A 12868-nucleotide genomic window follows, 5' to 3' on the forward strand; every position below is an offset into this window, starting at 1 on the left:
AATATTTTAATGTGGCAAGTTTTGTTCGCACATATACGCATACGCGGTGTGTCCCAAAAATAACCGCACTCTATATAAAATACAACATGTATGGTCATTGAAGTCTTATGCGTCGAACACTCTCAGAGATGAAGTATTTTCATCCATTCGAACGACATGACCTAGGCAGCGTAGTTGCAAGGGAACATAAATCTTCCGCAGAACCTTTCTCTCGAAAACTCGCAACGTCGACTCATCATATGTTGTCAACGCCCCTGACTCTGCACCATATAGCAAAACGGGAATAATGAATGACTTATAGAGTTTGGTCTGGACTTTGTCGAGAGAGGACTTTACTTTTCAAGTGCCTACTCAGTCCAAAGTAGCACCTGTTGGCATGAGTTACTATGCATTGTTGTTGGTGTTTATACTGGTTCCAAGATAGACATAATTGTCTACGACTTCAAAGTTATGAATGAAGTGACTTGGGATCCAAGTCGCGAGAGAAGGCAGAACTAACGGCGCGGTTGCTGAGGCTAATGATAGCATTATCTTCGGCGTATGCCAGCAGCTTTACACTCTTCTAGAAGATTTGAAGATGTTGTTTACACTTATAAATGTTTGTGAGAATTTAAATGACGATAAAAGGTGGCGAGGTCGCCCAAAAGCTTGTAAGCAGAATTTGTGGAAAAAGTCCGTGAATCATTAGTTTATATTTTAATTTTACTACCCGAATGTCGGGTGAGCGCTTAAATACGGGTCAGAATTTATTTGTCGGTTTGTTAACTGAAGATTTGGGTAAACTAGAATGCGTTTTGTTCCATATGAGTTAAATAAAGAGCAGAAAAGTTAACAGATTTTGCTTAAAAACGGATTTCTCTCACCAATCAACCACCTACTACGTCTGATCTATCACCACATGGCATTACTCCATTTTCAAAACTCAAAATAAACATAAAAGGAAAAACCGTTAATGACGATATATGTATTAGTCAAGCAAATAGCCTCGGTAAATGAGTTGTTGAGAAATATCGATAAAGAATACATAAAATACTTATGCTTGCGGTGGTTGATCGTTTCAATCATAGTATTGTGTCTAATGATATCTATATTAAATAGTAGTGGTGAAACCAAAGTTTCTTCTCTCCAAAATATGTTTCATATTAATGTTACTTCGTAAAGTAGTCGGAATTGAATCACTCATTTAGGGAAGGAAGAGATTTGTTAGTTTGGGTGGTTTTGACGCCCAAAATTACGCCCCTCTCCACAGTGGGTAGGCCACTGTAGAAGAAATAATATTTTTCAACGTTAATACATTTGAGATTGTGTATGTGACTTCTTTATCCAAAAAGTGCGGTTATTTTTGTAACACGGCGTGTATATATTCGCATAATTGCTCTCAGCTTAGTTTTAGTGTTAACAATTAGCTTAGTAACTATTTAATATTTAATATTGAAAACACACTGTAGTAAACCACAACAACAACAACAGAGCCACAACAAGTAACGAATTTAATTTGATTTCTATCTTGTTTTTTCATTTCGTTTACTTTTTCGCATATGTAACTCTCGTAACTCTCGTGGTGAACTGCCGAAATGTGCATTGCAACATTTTAGCGATTGTACACCGAGACCTGTCGCAATTTGGTATGGGACACACAGCATAATTTATTATCAATATTTGAATTATATAGCAAAATGCAAAAAGCAAAAACAAAACTAATTAATATATATAATTTAACAGCTGCTAGTGCAAATGCAAAGCTCGTTCTACTACTTGTATGCTAGTTTTCCGTTTAATTACACTTTTCAGTTTGCGTTACTGTGTCGATTTCCGTTTCCGTTTGCGTTGCCGTTGAGTTTGTCTACTGTCTTGATTTAATTTGGGCGTTGATTTGTCGGTGTTGCATTATCTTTTGTTTAACGTATATTTTTTGTGCTGCTTCTGCGCGTACATACAAACATGCATACGTGTGGGTGTGTCGTTTTTTTTTTTTGTTTTTGTGCTACCATTTACTAACACTTTCGTGCTTTCTTATAAAAAAACTCGTTTCACTTGCCTATCTATCACCTCTAAGTCTCTATATATCATGCCTTCCTTGCTGAAGTGGCGCTCTTTGCTTGCACTTGGTTCAAAATTGTTTTATCTTTTCGCTTTTATGCATTTTCCACCTTTAAACTTGCAAAAAACGAAACTGGCATGACTTTTCATCTATTTTCGGTTTTTGTTTTTTTTTATTTTCATTGCGTTAGTTATGTAAACACACACACATGTTATTTGGCAACAAGGAAAGGACTAAAGTTTTGTTGTCTATTACTAAAATTGTTTGTGCAATATTATACTTCTTTGATTGGCTGAAATTTGTTGTGAAAAATTAGTTAAGGAAAAAAAGAAAAAAAAACATTTTACATTTCATCTAAACTCAATTGCAAGAGTAACGAAATACTTTTAATTATAACTTCTTTTCTCTTTTTGAAATGCTGCCATAAAAATGTGAATATTTTATTTCTCTCTCTCGTCCCTGCTCTGCCTAACGCCTAAATCTGCTGACGAATAATACCCTGCGCCCCGTGGAATATAATATTCTTTAATTATCTTATTGTTAAAATTTATTTCCAATTTTTTAAAATATTTTTTATGTTGTTTCATAAACCGTTTTTGCGCTACATGAACCTGGGAACCCTAAACTACCGCGCTAAATTAAAATTTTTATTATTATCCCATTTTATATTAAAATATTTTGCTTTGAACTTTTTTACCTTATAAATACCTGTTATATAACCTTTATATATCCATACTTTAAAACACTTCTTCTTGTGTTTTTGTCATGATCTCTTTTGTTTTTGACTTTATTTACCTTATATATACCCGTTATATATCCATTATGTACCTGTTATTTATAACGATTTTTTTTTGTTTTTTTTTTTTGAGAAAAACCCTTTTATGCTTTTCTTAAAACTGAAAATCCCAAACTACCGCGCCAAATTAAAATTATTGTTATTATGCAATTTTTTCTGAAATATCTTCCTTTGTACTTTATTTACGTTATGAATACCCGTTTTATACCCGTTATATACCCAATATTTATAATTCATAAAACCCATTACTCATTTGCCTGCGCTCAATAGGGCGAAAAATCGCCTGGCCACAGAGCAGTCGCTATGGGTGTTTACCCCATACACAATCTAAAGAGTCTAGTTTGCTCCGGTGAAGATGTAAGTGTGATTTTTGTGTTAACAAAAACTGCAGATTTATATACCTAGTACATGTATATTTGTTAAAAAATAGAGTGAACGCATTTTTAAACTCACTTATTTCATGGATAATCTCAATGTTATCGAACTGCACTTTTGCTTAGTGTTGTTTCCGTTTTTTTTTTTTAATAAATATTTTGTATATTTGTTCTGGTTGTTTATAGCGTGGATCATTGTTGATTAATGAAAGACTTTGTAACTTAATTTTTTGGCACGAATATATTTGAATTTACAATGTTTTGCAATGTAAACATACAACATACAAAATAAACTTTAAGTATTCGAGATTCAATACAAACACAAATCACACTAGCACCATCTGGTGAACCGCATTTCCTTTTTTTAAATCACAATATACCAAAAATAATACCAAAAAACACAATATTAAATATTGCAAGGGTTTTGCAAGTACATATTGAACATTCGTGCTTTCGATAGTCGGTTAAAGACGAATTTATCCGAGTCAAGATCTCCGAATGCTTTTTGAACATTGTCGTGTTGAAGACTTATCCATCAGCTGCGGTTGGTTTCCATGATTTCTTGAAAGAAAAAGGGTAACCAGCGGATTAGCCGAAGTTTTTCTCAATTGGTATCAGTAATCATAGTTTTACAAGTATATTATTGTATAATTTTCTAGAAAACACATACATTATACATAACTATGATAAATTGTTAGCACTGAAGTAGAAAAAATGTCAAGTTAGTCAATACAGCTTTTTGCACGGTCCGAAAGCATGTCGTACGAGTTTTTTAGCTCGTTGGCCGATATGACTGCCAGTATGCCGGTACAAGCCTTTTGAATAGCTCTAACGCTTTCCTTTCATGGGCAAATGCATTTTTTCCGAAAAGGAAGAAGTCGCACGGTGCCATATCAGGCGAATACGGTTAGTGGTTAATGGTTAAAATGTGATTTTTGGCAAATAATCGTCCTTCGAATGTTGGATTCTAAGCAATTTTTGGTCGTCGGCAGATTTGTGTGGAACAAACGGTGCACACACCCTTCGTAAGCAAAAATGTTCCGTCAAAATGCATAAATCGATGTTTTAGATACGTTCAATTCCACTTCCATGAATTTCATTGACAATTTCGGCTGATTTTTGATGAACTCACGCACAGTTTCGATGGAATTTCCGGTGATCCCGGATTTTGTTTGGCCCACATGTTGATGAGCTCACGACCACTTTGAAAACATTGAAACCACTTGTGCACTCTGCTACGGGCAATCATCAGCATAAACTTGTTTTATCCCTTGAAGCGTCTCAGTAAAAGTTTTACCAATTTTAAAACAAAGTTTAATGCTGGCTCTTTGTTCGAAGCTCATTTTCGCTTCGCAATAACTTCACTTCCAATCAAATGAATGCCATAAAATTCTCACTGGACAATCAATAAGAATAGCAGATTCTAACGGACCAGTACTTTCAAAACCCAACTTAAAGCAATAAACATTCAAGAGAAAAATCACACAAACATCAACAGCTTAAGAGAGTTAATACAAAGCTATTGATGACCACAGCAAGTCTCTTTAATTTGCAGAATGTCCCGCAGAAATACATGTAAAACTCGTATATACCATACACATATGTAAGCCCATAAACTTTGGAAGAAATTCACAAAAAAAAAAAATTAAAATGTACATGTGTAAATATTGTTTATCTTTTGGAGATCCAGCTCCCTTTTTGAGTTTTTTTTTGTGGAACTTTTTTTTGTCGTTTTTGTTCTTGGAAACAGCTTAAATGTTTTGAAACTAGTTTAGATTTGTTGGTGCTTGTACAAAGCTTATGACCACATTTATTCGTTCAGAAGGTCTGTAAAGTAGTTCCATTTTTTGTTATGCAAACTCACTTGTGACCTCAATATCTTCGACTTATTCGTGATATCGGGAAAATAATTATTTTATCTAAAAGCATTCCAATGTCTACCGAGTTTTCAAAACTTTTTTCATAGTTGTTAATTTAAAGATTTAATAAATTTTCTTCTTAAAGAAATTATAAATTAATTTCTATAAATTAATTCATATCGGTTAATAAATTAATATCGACGAACAAAGTCATATCAATATATGAATTCATATGAATAAATTATTAACGGTAAATAAATTTATATCGGAGAATAAATTGATGTCGATAATAATCGATAATCGATAAATGTGTTCACATCGATAAATAAATTAATATTGATGAACAACGTAATTTCGTTATATAACTTAAATTCGTTAAATGAATTCATAACGATAAATTATTTGTTATCGGTAAATAAATATCGATAACTAAATTTATATCGATAAATAAATAAATATCGATGAATGAAGTTTTTCGATAAATAACTAAATTTTGATAAATTAATTAAAATGTTGAGTAAAATAATAACGATAAATGTATTCATATCGATAAATGACTTAATATCAATAAAAAATATATATTGACGAATCAAGTAAAATCGATAAATTAAGTAAATTGTTATCATAAATAATATAATATCGATTAGTCTTCATACCTTTACAGGCATAATTTTTATAAAAAGGATCCGTAATAGAGTTGACTTCATATGTTCCAATAGTAGTAGTAATAACTTAACGTACTTCCTGTAGTATGAGCTTTTTAAAATACCTTCTGTGTTTACTTCCTCGTTTACTTGCTCTTAAAAGTTGCACGGCGTTGTTGAGTTTTCGATGCCATAAGTTTAAGATTTTCTTACTAAATCTTAACTTGCCATTATGTAAGTTTTAAAAAAAAGTTACCTGAAATGCTAGAAGATAAGGAATTATAAAGGGGGATCGATTTCGAGGTTCCCGACTTTTCTTAAAGAAAAAAAAAAAAAACACAGAAACTTCAAATTAAATGGGGAATGTTTATTATCTTCTGAGAGAACATTCTTTCGCATTTATTTCTGCTCATCGAAGTGTTTTCTCAATAAATCTTTTGATTGATGCGATGTACGGGAAGTGTGGCCGTCTTGTTGAAACCAAATGTCGCCGAGATCACGAGCTTCAATTTCAGGCATTAAATAGTCGGTTATCATGATGCGATAATGGTCGCCATTGACGGTTGCGTTCTCAGGCATCATTTTTAAAAAAATGTGGATCGATGATTCCACCGGTGCACAAACCACATAACCGCGGTTTTTTCTAAATGAAATGGCAGCACTTGAATCTTTTCAGGTTGCTCTTCGTTCCAAATGTGACCATGGACGTGGTATGTTCGGCGGTCGAATACTAACTATTTGGATCACCCGTTATATATTTTATAGAATCTTCGACATTTCTTTCTGGTTGTTCCAAACTTCCCGACAAACTTGATACACCCTATGTAGGGTATAAAAATTAGTACAAGCTTTAATGATAAACAATAAATAATAGCAATGACAGTTCTGAAAACCGAATGACATACATATTTCCATTTAGGGCGCACTTACTTTAAATTATTAGAGGAATTATACGCCAATTTGTTTAATTATTTTTACATTAATAACCTTTGTTGTTTGTGCATTGTTTTATATGTATGCGAGCGTATGTGTATTTCATTTGTTTCAATTAATACTTAGAATGCTAAAACGCTTTATTTTGCATTTTTATTTATTTATATATAAATTTTTTTTTAGTATTTAAACAAGTCGTTGTAGACAAAAGACTAATAAGCGTTTTTCATCAACAGCTCTTTACACTCTGGTCATGGCTGCCCGTCAGGATAACAATGTATCAGCCGGTACTGCTTTACACCACAGAGGAACACGGTTGCTCGCTGACCACCTTCTATGTGCGCGTCGAGCAACACGAGCCCACGCTCATGATGATCAAAACGTGCAACAATGAGGTAATACATAACTAGTTTTTTATTAAAGGAAAAATCTTAAATTTCTACACTATTTGCAGGTATTTGGCGCCTACTGCTCAACTCGTTGGTTCGAACGCAATGTCAAAGATGACAAAGGCCAGCGTCAGGCTTACTTTGGCACTGGCGAGACCTTCCTCTTCTCACTCTATCCGGAGCGCGCCAAGTACCCGTGGGTCGGTATTGAGAATGAGAAGGATTTGGGACATGCGTCTGAACTTTTCATGGCAGCCGATTCGAAAATGATAACCATCGGTGGCGGGTAATTATATAACTTATAAATATATATGTATATTGCTTTTAAATGTTAATGTTACCTCTTTTCGACCTACAGTGAAGGCCAAGCCATTTGGATGGACGAGAACATACGATTTGGCAAAACAGACAGTTGTAAGACCTTCAACAATCCGCCGCTCTGTCCCTCCGGTGATTTTGAAATACGTGTACTAGAAGTGTACGGCTTTGATGGCATATAAGTGGTGTATGTACGTACAAAACATATGCAACAAACACACACACACAGACACTGAACCAAAAAATAATCGTACACACCTAGCCGCAAATCCGCAATGTATGTGCCACTTTTGTTGCAAATTATTTGCTGATCGCAATGACTCAATCCAGGCGTTATAAAGCGATTACTCTATGTTCTTTTGTAATTTTGTTTTTGAAAGGCAATGAGAGACCGCTGATCGGGTCTTCTTGAATGTTGTTTGGCAAAAAAAAAAAAAAAACAAACAGGGGGACATGAAAACAGAACGAAATATTGTAAGCGCGCAACACGAAGCACGATGTGAGCTCGATTCGCCTACAATTCAATGCAGTGAAAATTTTAAATCTAAAACGAAAATATTTCATTCGAAATTGCCCGCCGAGAATGTCTTCTTTTGCGTGATGAGGATAATGCTGACGATGATGATGGCGTTGCTGATTAGTTACTTGATGCTAATCAGCTGTTTTGTGGAACAGCATAGGTAGAGTGAGTTGTTCAAGGCGCAGTATTTTACGTATACATATATTATTACATATACCTATACATATAACTTATACATTAAACAAGTAATTCTCGTGGCTGGATTGCCAACGCGCTATTTGATGAGTGTTAGTAGTAAACAGAAATTAATAGTAATACACATATACATATATATATATACCTATATAGCTGTAGTAACAATAGCTGATATACAAATATATAATACATGTTGTTGTAAAACGAAGCAGCAAAACAAAGAAATACTCGGTGAATGAAATCAATGCAAACAGTAAAATACTTTTCTTATAAAAAAGTAAAAATAAATAAACAAGAAATGAGTAGCGCTTGGCGTTGACAAACCATAAACAATAAATTCGCATAAACATTGCACTCGTTTGAAAAAGTTAATTGCGCGCCTTGTGCTTGTACGAGAAAATATGAAAATGTGAGACACGTGCTTCTGCAGTTGACGTTAATTTTGAAAATAAGTAATTTTTAAGTTGCCACCTCTGGGCAAAAACTTGTTTGCTTTACCAATTTGTTAACAAATAATGTTTTTTATTGCTTCAAAGCCATTTGGTGGGTGAAATATACCATGTTGTAGTTCTGCCTAATTGTCTAAGCACAGCTTGCATTTGACAAATGAAATTAGCACACATTTTGTGAAGCTCAGCTGATTGTAGTAAAGTTTATTGCAAAAATATGTTGTGACACAACAATGCGTAAATTAACGGCTTCAGCTGAAAAATGACAATTACAAACAGCTGAAAATTAACATTTGTTTGTGAATGCAGGGTTGCAAATTTTTAATTCAAATATTTTGGATTATAAATTAATATAATTTAGATGTGTATAAGAGACAGTATATATACATTTTCATTTTTTAATTCCGATTTTGAGATTGAAAAGAATTAAAAATTAGAAATAAATACTGCTATTATGAAAACAGACAAATTACAATTTTAATTTCAAAAATTTTTCCAAATCATTAAGGAAGAAAAAAAAATATAAATAAGTTTCTAAACCCAATTTTTACGCGTGTTTTTGATAATATTTCTTTGAAGCCGGAAAAAAATTACTTTCAAATTTTTAATTCCTTTATTTTTTTTTTTACAAAAAAAGAAAAATTCAACTAATTTCAAAATATTTTTTTATTAAAATTTTTAAGATAAAAAAAGTTAATTCAAAATTTAATTCATTATTATTGTTTTTAATGTCTTATTTGCAACCCTGTCCTTACCTTGCTGAATTGGTAAAAGGGCAAAAATTAGTTTCAACTGCATATGCTTTACTTCGAAACACATTATTTCTGGCAGCTTTTCATTGAGCGATATCAAGGTTTGACAATCAGCGTGATATAATATTAATTTTCTGTAAAAAGTAATTATGAAAACAGCAAAACCGACGTTTTGCGATGCTCAACCGTAGAAATTCTTACGAAATTTAGTGAGCACTCTCTACGCCTAGTTAGCATAACTAACGTTAACAAATTTCAACTTAGATATGTATGCATAAATGTTTATATATTTAGGAAAAAAAAACAAAACACTCAATTTTATTGAAGGATATGAAAAACGTCCGACTGATTTTGCTATAACTGCTATTGTAACCCTCTCTTAAGTTTATTATTATTATGTAACATTATTACATTATATAATAATTATTGCTATCGTCACTATTACTACAAACACAACAGTTATTGTTATTATTATTATAATTATTATTGTTGTATACAAGCGTTTTTAAACATTGGAGGAATTGTATAGCCGCAACTGAAGAATTGTATTGTTATTGGTTGAGATCACATGTTCACTGTGTTGTTAAAGGAATTTCCGTTATTTTATTTTTTAAGTTACCTACGTATGTATGTCATTCGTTCTTGTGATTACTTGTAAAATGTGACAAGATTGCAATGTTGATTACTTTTATGAACTCGCATTCAATTATGATGAACTGCTCAATTTTTTCGAGCGCACTAACAAATTATAACAGCACATGCAAATGCATATGCGTGTGTAATAGTAACTTTTTATTTCACAAGTTGTTGTTGTTTTGCAAACGTCTGCTGAAGTTTTGGATTTTGTCTTGAAAAAACAATATAAAATAAATATTATTATTACTTTTCCTACGTAAATGGCATGACATTTCTTAATATTTTGCCTTAAGCAATAAAACTATAACCTTGAGAATATGATATTCTATTATAAAATTTTCCGCTCTACAAAAACGCTCCGGTTGGTTTTTCCATAAAATCATTGCTTTAATAGTTGTACGCCGTTAAAGTTATGCCTCAAATGTACTGAGCATCCATACAAGTGTTTTATGCCTGTTATGTTGCTCATACGACATGGCGTACTATTTACTATAAATTTGATGCATAACTTAACCAGCATATAACTCCTAAAAGAAAAGTTTTATGAAAAAAATTATTCAGGCCTTTTTTGTAGCGCGGAAAATTTTGTATGAGAATATGACTGTTTCAAAGTTGTAGGTTTATTTGTTTTGGAGTTAAAAAACTTATTGCAAAATATTAAGAAATGCCATGTAAAACATATGGGAGAAGTAAAGTGATTAAGACACGATTTAAATTGAAAATAAAGCACTTTTACATTGTATTATTTTCTTTAGAAGCTTTTTTTTTTTCTTTAGAAGTTTAGAAGCTGAGATTGCGCAGGGCGTTTGCAAAAAAATATTAACTTTCGAAATAATAAGCACCATGGCGTATATACATTTATATGCATGAAAGCTGAAATGCAAAACGAAAAAAAAAAAAATTTTTATATATATGTTATACAACTTGTAAAATTAAACATCAATATACATAATGAATATTTATTTATGCATATTTACGAAACAACTTGCACTAACTAACAAATAACGCGTACTAACTTTAAATACAGCAAACGAGAATCATTAATTATTAGCATAGTAGACGCAGAAAGAAAATATACTGCATTGATAAGTATAAACAAATGTTTTTGCTAGTTTACTAAGTGTTTAAGAGATTTACTTTATAGAGTTATAACAATTAGCTACATATAAACAAAAGTATATATATAGTATATAGTATACACATATAATCATAAAGGTGTTTATACAGTTGCATAAAACGAGGAATAAAACAGAATAAACAAAAGCCAACACAAGCCAAACGGCAGCAAAAAACAAAAAAAAAAAAAAGCTAAATACCCAAAAACGCAAAAGATAATAAATGAAGTAATGAAGAAGTAAAGTGTATGGCTAAGAAAACACCAAAATTCGCATGGTAATGGTCAGTACAGTTGCGCCGCATTGCTCTGTAAAGTTGATATACATTTATACATACATACATATATAAAGCTGTAATGTTAATTTGTATTGTAATGCCAAGAACAGGCATGTTTTTGTAAAAGTAATTGATTTTCAATTAGAGAATTAGTTAGAAGCCGTTACTTTTTACTCATACTTTTTGTTTATGTTTTTGTTTTAGTTTTTCATATATGCTTTGTAAATAATTGCACATAATACATAATTGATCTCATTTCATTACATTTAATTGCTAATTTAAAAATTTAATTAATTAATATAAAATTGAATTAATTGCAGCACATAAACTGTTGTTAATAAAAAATAAGAAGCGTTGCTTAAGCTTCTTCTTACTAATAGAGCTAAATATGACTAGACGATTTACGCATAGTATTTATTGTTATTTGTATTTTTTTAGGAGTTAATGTGGCGCAAATGTGGCCGCTTGAAATGTATTATTCAAAACTATTACGAAATAAATATATAAACACAAGCGTGTAATACAAATTGTACACAAGAATTTTTGACGATTTCATGTTTTTCATTTTCATTTTGTTATACAATTTGCAATACAATTGTGGCATTAAGCGTGCTGACTGAGCTGCCGCTTAAGCAGTTGGGTAGCGGTGGACTTGCAGACATAGTATGGAAGCAAAATTTGAAAATAAACAAAAAGAGTGCAAACAAGCGATGAATCCTAACTTTTAGCAAATTCTTCATTAAGCTACACGAGTTGATCAGGTCAAATCTTGTGTTGTGTGCAAAAATCGATTAGTTTTTATTCCTCAATTTCAATGAGTACAAATGTGGCTGTATTTTCAGTTGTTTTGCGCGTTAAATGCTGTGTGGCAAATTATATTAAATAAGAAGGCAGCAAAAAGTTGTTTTCTGATGTGAATTTTGGAACATATTGAATAATCCTGTATAGATAAAATGGCTTTGGGACACATTAATTGCGCACAGAGCTGCATGATGGCAAAGTGATCTTTATTATTGACTGTTAAAAGCTTGTCTTTGACACATTGTGCTTGTGTGGTACATTAAATTTAATAAAAATAAATTAACTATTTAGTAACTATAATTAAAATAATTTATTTTTTATGGAAGTGGTCGTCTAAAATATATGAATTCTCTTAAAGAAAAAGACATTCCATTGAGCAACAAACCAATACTTGTTTTTAAGCGTTCTAAAATTTTTTTTATTGAGTTGATACTATTTTACACGTTTGTATTTAAAGTCATATGAAAATAATTTCGAAATTTTCAAATATAAGCTTAATTGAAAGAGTTGACCGCAGTGTTGCGCATTTTGTAATTGAAATTTTAATTTTTTATCAAAAATTGAAAAATTTATGTTAATTAAAAGATTTTAGGTTTGCAAATCTAATTTCATATCCAACATGTTGGGTTTAAAATTCAAATATTTAATTATGAACTAATTTTCAGTATTTAATTTTAATTTAAGTATATACTTAAAGAAAATAATTTCCATGTTTTATTTCTTAATTAAATTAAATTAAAAATTTTTAATATTTGTATTGTACAATAAC

At 31.6% G+C, this 12868-nt stretch overlaps 1 protein-coding gene across 5 annotated transcripts in view; it reads left to right on the forward strand.

Annotated features, from left to right (window-relative positions):
* Positions 1 to 8587, forward strand: part of LOC108970135 (TBC1 domain family member 24) — a 157361-nt gene extending 148774 nt beyond the window's left edge. For 3 of the 5 annotated variants that reach the window (XM_018935295.1, XM_018935292.1, XM_018935291.1), the window contains 4 exons: positions 1596 to 1625; positions 6884 to 7042; positions 7102 to 7322; positions 7395 to 8587. In XM_018935295.1, coding sequence (XP_018790840.1) covers positions 1596 to 1625; positions 6884 to 7042; positions 7102 to 7322; positions 7395 to 7536 — 552 coding nt within the window. In that variant the 3' untranslated portion in view covers positions 7537 to 8587. The remainder of the gene's footprint in view (positions 1 to 1595; positions 1626 to 6883; positions 7043 to 7101; positions 7323 to 7394) is intronic. The other 2 variants (XM_018935297.1, XM_018935296.1) reach the window with 1 other exon arrangement.
* The last annotated feature ends 4281 nt before the right edge of the window (positions 8588 to 12868 follow it).

The sequence above is a fragment of the Bactrocera latifrons genome, unplaced genomic scaffold (assembly GCF_001853355.1).
Source record: "Bactrocera latifrons isolate USDA-ARS-PBARC rearing strain unplaced genomic scaffold, ASM185335v1 scaffold_284, whole genome shotgun sequence".
Lineage (NCBI taxonomy): Eukaryota > Metazoa > Arthropoda > Insecta > Diptera > Tephritidae > Bactrocera > Bactrocera latifrons.